At 43.0% G+C, this 14,054-nt stretch overlaps 1 protein-coding gene across 1 annotated transcript in view; it reads right to left on the bottom strand.

Annotated features, from left to right (window-relative positions):
- Chn2 (chimerin 2) overlaps positions 1-8,786 on the bottom strand; it is a 336,451-nt gene extending 327,665 nt beyond the window's left edge. Inside the window, exon 1 of the mRNA XM_069996025.1 lies at positions 8,342-8,786. Coding sequence (XP_069852126.1) covers positions 8,342-8,390 — 49 coding nt within the window. The 5' untranslated portion in view covers positions 8,391-8,786. The remainder of the gene's footprint in view (positions 1-8,341) is intronic.
- Between the last annotated feature and the right edge of the window lie 5,268 nt (positions 8,787-14,054).

Consider the following 14,054-nt stretch of genomic DNA (forward strand, 5'->3'; position numbering starts at 1 on the left):
TTTGCATTGCCCCATAAGTGGTCTTTTGGAGAAGCAAAAATATTTCTAGCCTAGCTGCTTGCTGATGGCCAGGTTAGTAGAAAATCTCTTAAATAACATGCCTTGGATATGCCATTAGCAACCTCAGTCCACACATTCACAATTTTCCTATTTTCTTTATGAGTTTTTGGAAAAGAGGTAATGAAAAAAATCCAAACTTTTTTCTGGACATGGGCATTTTTTCCTTTTTGAGGGTGAAACTAAACCCTATTGTGGATATATTTCAAAAAGAAATTGAGTTACCATCAATCGACAGACGATTTTTAAAAACTTGAATCAAACCTCAGAACTGGAGGAATTTTACAGACATTTTAATTATTCTTACCAACATATACTCCAGCCACAATTTCACAGTTTACCTCAAAATTATGAGGAAAATACTCTTTTTAAAGCCAGTTTGCAAAATTACTGAAATGCAACCTACAAAGCAACCAGAGAAATGGAAAGATATTTGATCAAACTTCCTAACCCAAGTTTGCTAATCTGCATTAGTTATATCCTTCTTTCAAAACTATACCAATTCTAGCCAATACATTTTTTAGCCAATGATAATGTTTTATATCTATGTAGTTTATTATAGTAGGATCTAGTTAGTCTGTACTTATAAAGAATGTCATTGTCCTTAGAGAAACTGAGGAATTGATTTTTTTTCACTCAACGTTAAGTAGCCACATATGGCTAGCCGTATTGTGGTCAACAGAGCTATATATATCAGTTGGGGTAGGCCTGGTTTACTTAGGTCTTTGTGACTCCATACAAACAACAGCTTCCAGATCCAAAGCTCATTTAAAATACAAAGCACTTCATAACTTCTTTGAAAGTCTTAAATAATTAAACAGAACAGCCTCCATGACAGCAAGTCTGCAAGAAAGTCTCTCAGGATGCTGCAGCAGGAAGGTGTGTGTGTGTGTGTGTGTGTGTGTGTGTGTGTGTGTGTGTGTGTGTGTGTGTGTGTGTGCGTGCGTGTGTGTGTGTGTGTGTGTGTGTGTGTGTGTGTGTGTGTGTGTGTAGAATTGATGTTTTGGGAGCTTGGGCCTTGTCTCTAATACCACCATGACCTGGCTGAGGGCTGAGGGGTACTGTATAGTCTTGAGTTCCTTGGGCCCTGATGTTCTTACTTACATAATGAAAAGTCCTGCCTCTCTCTAAGCCTACTCAGTCTATTTTGTATTTATTAGAGGACTTATTGGTTGATTAAAAATAATTCTTAATGCCACTGATATTACATTGTGAAAGGGTGAGCTTAGGGACCCATGGTCCCGCAACCAATTCTCTTGAAAGACCATACTGTACAGGCTAAATTCAAAGATTAGTCCTCACAAATGTGATGATTACTTGTGAAAGAAGAGGAGCATAGGTTATTAGCATGAGCAGCTGGTAGCTGGTGCTCCCTGATGCAGAATTGGAAGTTTTTTCCTCACACTTGGCAATGCTCCTATCCCAGGACTTGAGCTTCAGATCTCAGTGGACAGTCACAGACATTTTTGACCCATCTGGCTGCCTGTGCAGTCAGCACATTCCTAACACAGGCTGGTTTCCTCTATGCACTGAGGTTTTAAATAAACTTCTCCACTTGTTACTTTGAGACACAGCATTGTGTTCTGTTACACCAAAGATCCTGCACCAGGGACACACATCCATTTGACCCTCTGACCCAAACCCAAGTGACAGACAGAATACCAGCTTCCTTTCCCACATGCCAAATGGAAGGAGAGGAGGCAGATGCCCAGGCCAATTAGTGTAGGAAAAAAAAAAACAGCAAAATAAACCAAATGTTAGTATTTATATAAACATCTCGAAATAGGAATCTGACAAAAACAGAAGGTGAAAAAAGGAAAAGGAAAAAAGAAGGAAGGAGGGAGGGAAGAAAACAACTAGAGAAAGTAAAGATTTTGAAAACCAAATGACATTCCAGATAAATGACAGGTAGGTATTAGCTGAATGCTATTAATTTTTTGCCTGTTTGGTGTAGGCCCATATTTCTTCACCTATAGCTCTCTCAGCAGAATTCTTGCTCTTCTGGCAAAAACTCTTTTCTAAATCATGCCAATGTAACACGGCTCCTGTATAGGTTTTCCAAACAAAATTGTTTCAATTATTCTTTCCCACTTATTATTTCAATTATTTTTCAGTTATTATTTCAGTTATTTTTGCCATTGGGTAGGAATAGGAGATCCTACTGAGCAACAGATGGTCCTCAGCTGGGCCAGTTCTTGGGTCAGGCCCCAAGTGGCAGCTCAGAGAATACATAGTCCTGCTAACACACAAACTGACCTCAGAAAATATTCACATCCTGGTATTCACATTCTTCAAAAGTTGAACAGTGAACAGAGTCATCCATATACTTCATAAAGTTAGAAGCGAGAACTGGCAAATTTATGTGTCCCTCCTCTACATACAATATACAATACTGTGTTCGCTTTGCTACCACTGGGGGGGGCGGAAATATCTGAAACAAATGAACTTTATAAAGCAAAGATTTATTTTGGTTCATATTTTCAGATATTTCAGTTCATAGTTAGCTTGATCAGAAGACTATTTTGGCAGAGAACACATGGTAGAAGTCTGAGTCTGTTTACCTCATGGTGGCCAGGAAGCAGAGAGAGAGAGATAGAGAGACAGAGAGAGAGAGAGGGAATATCAGGGTCCCAATATCTCCAAAGACTTGTCCTTCATTAACCTCAGCTCCTAAAAATTCTACCTCTCAACAACTCCACAGATGATCAACTGCGACTAAGCCTTTACCATATGGCTTTTGGGGGACATTCAAGATTAATAGCAAATATACTTCAGAAGATAGTCCTTATGAGGAAGATTCTAGATCAAGTTTCCTCAAATGCACAATGAAGGCTGATCATGAGAAGTGGAAAGATCCACCAGAAAAAAAATAGGACAAATGTTCCGCACCTGAATGATTTCTCTCTTGAGTTATGTTTGCTTGGCAGTATTTTTACTTGTGATTTTTTTTCCATTACAATTTTTGTGCATAGTATTTACAATAAAACAGATAATCAAACTTCCTTGCCAATCTAGGTGACCAAAACAAGGTAATTACCCAGAATTATCATGAAAACAGAGGCAAAGCAATTTTTCACACATAATTGGATATCCAAGAAGACATTTAAAAAAAAATCCAAAGGTCTCAATAAAGACCTCTCAGTGTAAATGTCTAGTTCAGTAATAATGACATCCTATTTTATGATGTTGGATCCATACAGTGTCTAATTGCACATATGTACATCTTGCCAGAATGACTACAGCTCAGTTTTTCCCCTGTATCTAGGAATGTGGAAGGCCGGTTATATATGTCACAGGTCATGAGCTCCTAGTAATGAATAAGAAAAAAATCCTGTTTATCACTTCCAAAGTCAGTCTCAGTGTCACAGCAGAAAATCACATCAACTATCTGACATACAACGTTGCTGCAGAAAATCCATATATATAAATACTTCAGTCCATTCAGGTTCTTTTCCCAATTTAGGTCTAGGTGACTGCACAGGATAGAGATTTTTACCTTTATCCATTTGTACTTTTATCTAAAACTTATGTTCACTTCATTTTTATAATGCCATGTACTTAGGTTCTCAAAATTTTAACTTCTTATCCAAAGAGGATCTCTTTAATATTGAATATTTTACCTTGTTCAATTACTGGAAAATTATTTATTTATTACTTAGCTTGGGCTGAATTTTTTCTCAACTGTGAAATGATCCACTAGGCAATCATATTACTAATATGCAAAAAGTTCTATTTCAATTACCAAAGCAAATGCAACCTATGATTATTAAGAAAACTGCTTTGCATATCAGTCATTGTTTATTTCTGAACACAATCAAGTACCACAGGCTAGATTAAACGCTTAAGGATACGGATTTTTTTTCTGTGTGATTTACAATATAAAAGTAATCAAACCTTCCCACCAATCTAGGTGAGTGGGAAATGTAATTACCAGTAGTTATCATTAAAACAAAGACATGGCAATTTCCTGTACACAGAATTGAATATTCCAGAAGTAAATTTCTGAGGAGTTCTCAGGAAAAAAAATATATTTTTAAATTAATGTTAACCTGGTTATTTTGCTTGTTGTGTCTGAGTTGCTAACACAGAATAAGCAACACATTTGGGGGATATAGTTAAACAGCAGCAAGTAAAAGGCTATTCTCAGGAAAATCACAGAACTTTGAGCTTAAGGCTGAGTAATTTATTACAGTTGAATCTTTATGCAAACACAACCAAACTTAACCCCCTGAAGCTGTTCCTCCATGAGAGGTTTTACCCCAATTGGCTCCCCTCTCCAAATGCTGAATCCTACAGAAATCAACTGCTCCTATTCTAGGGCTCCATTGCCCTAGACAAACCTGAGGGTTTTCAAAACTGATCCATCAAAGCCACTGCTACAAACCAAAAGCAGTAGTAACAGGCAACCACTGTGTGTCATTATGTTGATGGGCTAATAGGTATGAGGGTTCAGAGAACAGCACCCCAGGAGGCACAGGATTAGGAACTTCAAGAAAGGGGAAAGAAGGGCATGAAGTTCCCCATCTCAGGCTTTTCCTTCTATCGGCATTTTTTTTTTTTGTCAGTTATGGGGCTTGAACTCAGGGCCTGGGTGCTATCCCTCAGCTCTTCAGCTCAAGGCAATCGCTCTACCACTTAAGCCACAATGCCACTTCAGTTTTCTGGTGATTAATTGGAGATAAGAATCTCATGGACTTTCCTGCCTGGGCTGGCTTTGAACCACAGTCCTCAGATCTCAGCCTCCTGAGTAGCTAGGATTACAGGTGTGAGCCACCTGTGCCCAGCAACTATTGTATTCTTAATATCCTACTTCTGGAAGCTGAGGGATGGTTCTGGGTTCTGAGCCTCATGCTTGTTAGGCAGGTGCTTACTGCTTGAGCCCTATCCCCACTCCGTTCTGTTTTGACTATTTCTTTAGGTATTTTCTCATATTTCTACCCAGGACAACAGAGACTGTGATCCTCCTAGAGCCTCCTATTGTAGCTAGAACCACAGGCACATGCCCCTATACCCACTTATTGGTTGAGAGAGGGTATACCTACCTTTTTTGCTTAGACTGGCCTCAAACTGTGGTTTTCCACATTTCTGCCTTCCTAGTAGCTGGGCCTAGAGCCCTTAACAGCTTCTCAGTTTTTTAAAGGCCCAATTCATGTCATCTCCCACTGTCTTTTCCAAACTGAAGTAATTGCTCCATTTCCCCTATATATTCTTCCACACAGTTCATTTGATTAAGCTGGGATTCAGGTTGTTTTGTGCTTGCCCATATCTGCCACTACTTGTGGGTTTGCCATTTGCCTTCCCAGTCCAAACACTCAGAACCATATCTGCAACCTGGAACCTATTCAATAAATGCTTGTTTAATGAAGGCCCAAACTCAGGATCAAATTCAGCAAGTGATGGAGGAAGCTTTTATGTGTGTTGGACTTATTTCTGCGCTTAGAGATTGAACCAATAAGCAGGTTCTTCACCCCTTAAAGATGAAAGGTTATCTTGCACCAAGCGCTTATAAACTACCAGCCCATGCTAAATATTCTAGACCATTATATCACTGAGTCCACACAATTAAAAAAATCCCATGAAGTGCTCTTACTATTAGCATTCTGTAGTCACAGATGGGAAAATTAAGGCTCAAGAAATTAAGTAATTCACCCCAAGATATCCAGCTGTTAAAGGTGGAGCTAGAACTCAAATACAGTGATCTCAGAACTTCAGAGTTAGAAGGAATCCTAGAATTACCTTTCTCAAACTTTTTGAAGATGAGACTTGTAACTCACAGCCTGATACATAGCAAATCCTTGAAAATGATGATTAATGAGTTGATGGAGTCCCTTTGCTCTCTCTTTTTCTTTCTTTCTCTTTCTTTCTTTCTTTCTTTTTTTCTTTCTTTCTTCCTTTCTATCTTTCTTTCTTTCTTTCTTTTTTGATCCAAGACTGGAACTTGAACTTGGTACCAGACATTTTTACTCATTGGCTAATGCTCTACCAACTGAGCCATGACTACAACCCAATTGATCCCTTAATTTCTCAGATTCTGGCCTTTGCTTGAGAGAACCCAGCTGCCACAAAAGAAAAAGAAAAAAAAATGAAAGAAAGATACAGGCTCTATTCTTGCCTGCCCAACACCTCTCACAGGTGTGAATTGCTTGTATCATCTGAATTATTCATGACCCACACAATCACACAATGATAAGTGTGGTTACAAAGAAGCATAGTTCCATCTTTTTCAAGACAAAGTACTGGATTAATTGGTTAACTAGGCAATACAAGCTCACAGGTCAGGTTGATTCACAAGAAATAATACATCTCGGCCCATGTTCTGAATTTCAGCTTTTGTGCAATTTCCCTCCTCCCCATAGGATTAAAAAAACCAGCAGTACTTAAAGCAGGAAAGAGAATCATCATAAGTATCCTTTCCTTACTTGCAAAGCAACTGCCAACCTCTGAATCTTATACTGTGCTGCTGTAAACCAATGTATTTTTCCCAAAACTGAATTAGGGTTTTCAATGACATTTCTTAAGCCTTATCAACATCTGAAAATTCTGATGCCACAGTAGCTGTCATTTATGCCACCAGTAAATCACATGATAGTTTTGTTTCCTTGTCCTTTCTCCAAATTCTTCTTTCCCTTTGCCACCTCTCCCCCCCCCCCCACCAGTTCATTGAGTAGGCAATTTTCTGAGATGGATAAGCATATGCCCATGTATTTTAAATTCAATGTTAGTCAACCAAAATGAATTGAAAAGCAGCAGCAGCAGTGGTTTGAGGGTACTAAAAATAAGCTGTAGCATTTGCTGAGTTCTCAGAATTAAAACCACCAGCGGTCAACTTGTTGCTGCTCTTAATAAGATGTGAGTGTTCGGGCCCCAATGGCTGCTTTGACCAGTAACTTAAACTATATTGAACACCTAACCAACACCTTTTTATATTATTATTAGACGGCAGTGACCAAAAACAGAAGCGTTATTTCCCTGGAACTAAACCCTGCCAGATAAGATAGCACATGGCTTTCAAGTGGCCACCTTGTGCCACCTATCTCACCTTAGTCAAATTCAACTTGCGTGTATAATTTAATTAGTCACACATCATAGATGGTGGCTCCCTTTAAGTCTTGTTTGCTGTCTCATGTCACGCACATGCTATTTCTTCCTTGAAGTTTAATGTTTAGAGAATAATAAAAAATACAATAGGACATAATACAATAATCATATATTGAGCATTTCTATTAGGACTTCAAGTCCTTTCCTGACCCTTGAATACCATATACTACACTAAAATGTCTTATCTGTTACCCCTGCAGGGTTTGCCATTAAAGTTTTCAATGACCAGAGAGGTAGAGGAATTCTGCCTAATGCTTCATTCTGATTAGAAACCTGTCATACTCAGAAACCGGTGGGGCTGCTTCTATTGATTCCTACTCCTTCGGATTCATTATCAATTTTCCCCCTCAAATTAGACTGGCTCCCCAACCATAGAAAAGCTGAAAGCAGCCTTCCTTTGGTTCAGCCACACTTAAAAGGGAAAACAAATGCATAAATGCATGCCTTGAAAGTAAAATTACAGAGTATTGTAAGGAAATGTCTAAAGAGCCACGTAGGAAAACCTCACACACAGATACACGCGCACGCACGCGCGCGCGCACACACACGCACACAAGCACACACACACACACACACACACACACACACACTTGTAAACGTGCAAGAGTCAAAGACTAGGCTCGACCTCCCTTCTCCTAACCCACTTCAATAGGGACCAGGAGAGCAGGCGCAATCTTATTATTGCTATCTGAAACCCATGCCCCGAGCGAGTGTCTCCACACAGCTAATTTCTGAAACAAACAAAGAAAACCAAGTCTGCAAGAAGCTAGGGTTTGCGTTCCCTCGGCTCTGGGTTTAGGGATCCAGGGTAACAGGCGTGTGGCACCACCGAATTTCGGGGCGCCCAGTGTTGCCCTGACCTTCCTCACCCAGCCGGGCTCAGCGCCAGCTGAGCCTGAAAGTGCAAACCTACCTCGCTCACCCCGCTCACCCCGCTGCGCCCCAAGCCCCAGAACCCCCACGTCTGCACACCAAGGGCGCCACCGCTCTCCCACCTCTGCGCTGTCAGATGTCAGGCGCGGAGGTGCTGCGGACCCCCAAGTGCTGGCAAACCAAACAAGTGTCACACCGGACGCCGGCCCCGCTCCCAGCCAGCGTACGGGATGGCCACAGGTAGGCTCTCTCTCCATCCCGGAGAGCCAGACCCGGGCAGCAGCCCCGGCGCCCGACGGGCTGGAAAACTCACCAGAGGACACGGAGGAGCCGGACAGGCTGGAGTTGCTGGACGCGGCCATCTCCGTGCGCCCCGCGCGTCGCTGATGGCTCAGCCTCGGTGCGGGCGCCGCGGTCCCTGCCCTCGCCCCGCAGCTCGCAGCCTCCGCGGCCCCCAGCCCATGGCAAAGTCCTGGGGACGCGCCGAAAGCACCAGCCTCCCGGACTCTGCCTGCACTTCCTGCTCCGCCAGATGACGCGCTACAGCCGCCGCTATTTATTTGTGGTTTCCGTCCCTCTCCGCGCCTTTACCCGCTTTTCTCCCGGTGTCGCGGGGTAGCTGGGGAGCCCTGGGGGGGCTCCGGAGCTGCGGGATGGTGGCTCCGAGCCGGGTCCCACTGCCCTGCGCGCTTTACAGTGCGCGGCTGGGACCCAGAGCGCCCGGGCGACCCTGCGCCGCCCCCACCAGGCTCCCCGCACCCTTCCCTGGGTTCCCGCCTCCTCGGCCGCACTTGGAGCCGCGGGGGCAAAGGCGGCGGGAGACAGACAGACAGAGCGACCTCCCCCTTCTCTCCCCCCCCCCCGCCCCACTCCGCCCCAACTCCGCTCCCGCGCACACAAAGGAAGGAGAGGAGACGCGGGCGATCGGGGGGCTGGTTCAGCTGCCGCGGGCTTGACAGCTCCTGAGACCCGGGGACTGGGACTGGAGGGGGCTGGCTGCCGACTGCTGGGCGAGGATAGTCTGGCCGGGGAAAGGGTTTCGAGATACTAGAAAGACCACTGGGGAGTGTGGGGGGGGGGCGGGTGTCGAGGAACCGAGCTTAGTTCTCAGGATCCAAAGCTGCTCCCAAATTTTACAGAGGATGGGGAGGGTTGGGGGTGGGGGGGGGGCTGGTAGGGGAGAGATAGAGGCACGGGCCGCGCCCCACTGGGCTCTGGAGCAGAGAAACAGCAGGGGTGGGGCATCCAGAGAGCAAAGACTAGGCCACTAAATATACAGTACACAGTGCTAGGGAGAATGGGGTCCTGCAGGCCAGGGAGGCTGAGGCGTGCCCCCTTTTACTCCCCTCCAAATTGCCCTTTGTTGCTGGAGAGCGAGCTGCTGACCCCTGTCCCACACAAGGTGGAAGGAAATCGAGCTAAGCTTAAGTACCTCAGCCATGGACAGTGCCCAGCAACTCCCCTGGGCTTCTGAGGCCGGCCTTCAAAGAAATAGAGATGTTCCAAAGGTGGCATCTGGCCTGCACAAAGCAGGGTGTCAGAGAAAGGTTCTTCTTTGGCTAGGCCTTGCAGGAGCCTCACAAAAGGCAGAAGACTTGGCAGCAGGTCCTGCTGTTCACCTTTCAGCTTAAGAAACCTCTCAGGTGTGGGAGAAAAAGTCATTGGAAGTACAAGGTGTGGACCTTCCTCCTGTATTTAAACCTAAATTAATTTCACTGGAAGGAAATATCGTGTAGGTATGTTTTTTTAAGTCAGTTTCACGCTCCCAGCGGGGTAATCGGTTCTTTCAATCCTTGAAGCAACAGAAAACTGTGAAATTTGAACAGAAATTGTTAGATCAAAGGAAAAAGCAAACATTAAAGGGATGAAAGTACTCTCATTACATATCGCAAAATGGAAAGTGTTCACATTGGGGGTAGTTCAATTTTGAAAAACATGTTAAAAGGATATAGTCCATTAAAAAATTATCAGGAATGACACAGGAGTCGCAGCAGGTCTGGAGGTGTGGGGGTGGGGGGCGGGGCTCCACATCCGTCAAGCACCTAACACAGAGTGAATAATAAATGCTAAATAATCACAATATGCACTCATGTCACATTTTCTAGTTGATTTAAACTGTTGTGTGTGTTTTCTTAGAATTCTCTCCAGGATGCCAGCCCAGTGTGACTTCCCAATAAGGCCATGTTTTTTTTTTTTCTTTTTAAATAATATGGCTTGCTAAAGATTTAAAAGCTTGTGAGCACTCTTAAGTCACACTAGACTATGTCTTCCTGGCTGTCATTTGTTTCGGCCTCAAACCAGCCCTGCCTGGTACAAGAAGATCCAGCACACACAATGTCCTCCACTCTCACCCATTATTCTTTTGTGTTTGGAAGGCAGCCTGAACACAGCCTCAACTGAGACCCTTCAGGGACAGGTACCCATCATGCCCTTGACCACCCCTCTGTCAGGATGGAACTTCCTTTCCCCCAGAGTCCTTTTGGTGGAAGGCAGCATTTTCCTTGTCTGATTAGTAATCTGTGTATTCCTCCAGTCGTGTCAACTAACAAAATTGTGATGGTAGGGAACCAGACGGGCTTTGGAGAAGATAACACCTGATTCCTCCTCTGGTCTTGTTACTTGTTAGCTATGAGACCTTGAACAAATAAGACTCCCCGAGCCTCAGTTTCTCCAACTGCAACGGAAGTACGGAAAATGTAGATTAAACATGATAATGCATGCGTGGCCACAATGTAACTGGAAGAAATCATTTGTATTCCACAAATGATTGTAAGTTGTTCACTTGATTGATGGAAGCTAAAGTTTGAACAATTTTATTTCCTCCTCTGTGCCTGAAGATAACTAATCACAGTGACGTCTTCTACTGAAGAAAGACTTCCTCTTTAACCAAAAGTTCTTAAGTTTTGTCGTAAATTGAACCATAGGTGATAGATTTAATTGTTTACTTCTGAGGTCTTGCAGAAAAATGTCAGCCCCTTTTTCTGCAGTTTGGACAATCGTATTGAAAAATAGAAATGGATTGTTTTTAAAGATCCCAAATTGATAGATGAAGGGACAGAGGGACAACTTGTTATGAAATCATCAATTCCACACCACCCTGTATTGTACAACAGTAGGGAAAGATGGAGATGCATACAGCAAGGCCCAGCCTGTAGTAAGAGATGACAGATGGTCACACAGAAGCCCATTATTTAGAAGAACAACATATAGTTCCAGATTCTGAACTGAAATTTGAAAGTTGATGGATCATTTGGATTTGTTAAAGCATTACCAATGGAGAAAACTCTGCAGGCATAGTTGTTCACAATCATCTTTCTTCCATTCAGAATCCTAGGGATTCACAATTCCTCACAAAATATTTCTAGGTCATAAATTATCAGGCAGGGGCTGAAACAAAATGCTAACCCACTACTGTAGGCTGAGGAACCTGCTGGTGGACCTTCTGAAGTATTCCTCCATATATAATAATAATATTAATTCATTTCTTTTATTAATTCCTGTGAGGTTTATTTTATTCTCTTTTGTGGGGTTTTGTTTTGTTTTGTTTTTATGGGTGTGCTGGTACTAGTGCTTAATTCGGGGCCTGAGCATTCTTCCTTAGCTTTTTTGCTCAAGATTTGCACTGTACTACTTGATCCATAGCTCCATAGTTTTGGGTAGTTATTTAGAGGCAAACGTCTCAAGGATTTTTCTTTTTTTATTTTATTTTATTTTATTTGTGAACATACTGTACAGAGGGGTTACAATTACATGGGCAGGATAATGCATACATTTCTTAACAAGCATTGCAGCCTCCTCCTTTTGTTTACCCTTCACGTCCCTTCCCAGCCTCCCCCCTCCCCCCCAATCCCAATCTCAAGGATTTTTCTGACCAGGCTGTCTTTGAACCAAGATCCTCAGATCTCAGTCTCCTGAGTAGCTAAGATTACAGGTGTGATCCACCAATGCCCAGTTTAAACTAAGCTTTTTTTTTTTCCTTTTGCCCTGAGCTTCTTAAAATTGGAAGCACTGATCTCTGCCTAGACCTTTCCTGCTGCTCATCCTATCTGTGGCATCTAAGAAAGGCCCTTTTCTGGTGAAACTTCTTGGAGTCCAAGGCAGAGGACTGCTAGCTTTCCAAGAAATAACTCCAGTTCTTCTGATCCCCATTGGTAGATCTCTGCTTTGTCTTTTTTATTGTCTTCCACTTCTGTGCAGTCTTGTGGCTTGACTCCAGGGCCTGGGTAGTATCCCTATACCACAACTCCACTCCCAAATATTTTGTGTGTGGATAACTGGACTCTTGGATGAGTCTCCTATCCAGGCTGGCTTCAAACCACGATCCTCAGATTTCAGCTTCCCAAGTAGCTAGGAATACAGGAGCTGAGTGCCCAGCTTGTTCTTTCTTATTTTAATGTTAATTTTGCTGCCCATTTTATCCCTGGGAGTTCAGCCCTTTTTCTCTACCATGCTCTGTACACAATAGGCCATCAGTAGATATTTGCTGAATAAATGTTCTAAGGAACTAATGACTTCCTAAATGATTTTCACATATGCCCATTTTTTTACACTCCAATAGGTGTGACCAATGAGCAACAAGACTAGCAACATGAGATACACAGCATAAAAGGAAGTTGATGGTGCTCTTGGCTCACGCTATTAATTCTAGCTACATAGGAGTTTGAGATCTGTGTTCAAAGCCAAACTGGGCAGGAAAGTCCCTGAACTTTTGTCTTTAATTAATCACCCAAAAGCTGAAAGCTGTGGTCCAAGTGGTAGAGTGCCAACCTTGAGTAAAAAAGCCAAGTGAGAGTGTGAGGTCCTGAGTTCAAATCACAATACTGGAACCAATAAATAAAATAAATAAATAAAGGAAGTGAATAGACAACCAAGAAGTCTGATAGGCCTCTCAGCACATCAGAACACTTTCTTTACTGTGAACCTGAAGAACTGAATTGGAGAAAACAAAAGAATACGATTTTTTTTTGCCAGTCCTGGGGTTTGAACTCAGGACCTGGGCACTGTTCCTGAGCTTCTTTTGCTCAAGGCTTGCACTCTACCTCTTGAGCCACAGAGCCACTTGTGGCTTTTTCTGTTTATGTGGTACTGAAGAATCAAACCCAGGGCTTCATACACGCTAGGCAAGCACTCTACCACTAAGCCACATTCCCAGCCCAAGAAATACATTTTGATAGAGCAAATATTGATCATCCCCATCCTGTCCCCTATGCCCACCACCACCTGCTACAACTCAGGTAATTTATTGTTTACAGGGTAGCTCCTCCGTAACTGTAATTTGTTTATTTTGTTTTAGTGTTGCTTTAAAGTTTAAAAGCAGACAAGAACATACCTCGGGGAGAAAGTGTTGTGGTGATTGGAGCTGTACTCTCTCAGATACTTTGGAGTATTTCTTAGTGAAGGTCATTCTCTTCCCCTGTGCTAACCACAGAATGAAATATTCCTTACTTTCAAGATTAATCCAATGGCCAGCATTCACAGGAGAATAGTGGAGTTATCTGTCAAGTAGTTTTAAATATTTTATGGCAAGTACTGTACTGTAGCCTGAAAGGTACCCTCTTGGCCATCAATTTCTCAATGTCAATATTCTCTTTGTCATTTGGAGAACTATTTCCCTTTGCAGATCAAGCCCTATTTCGAATACAAAGATACCTAGTTCTGTTTGAGAAAAGAAAAAAAAAAGCCCCTGCAGAGGTAACATAAGGAGAACCAGAAGCTAAAAGCTTGCATTCCTGGGAAGGTGAGCAGACAGCTCGGACATGGTAAGCCAGAAGCCCAGGTACTATAGCCCTGCCTCTAAACAAAGAGGTGTCCACACCTGGGGCGCAGACAAAGAGAGGCTTCCTCAGCTACCAAATTCCCAGTGCAGATCGCCTGCTGCTGAGGACCCCTAGTGGCAACATACAAAACTGAAACACAGGTACTTCTGCATTTTGTCACTGAGCTATACAGAGAGGTCCAGAGGTTGTAAACTGATTTCCTCTATGGCCACTTGGCTTGGGAGGCACACACACACACACACACACACA

This window comes from Dipodomys merriami, unplaced genomic scaffold (genome assembly GCF_024711535.1).
Source record: "Dipodomys merriami isolate MVZ:Mamm:240054 unplaced genomic scaffold, mDipMer1.0.p SCAF_5, whole genome shotgun sequence".
In the NCBI taxonomy this organism is placed as follows: domain Eukaryota; kingdom Metazoa; phylum Chordata; class Mammalia; order Rodentia; family Heteromyidae; genus Dipodomys; species Dipodomys merriami.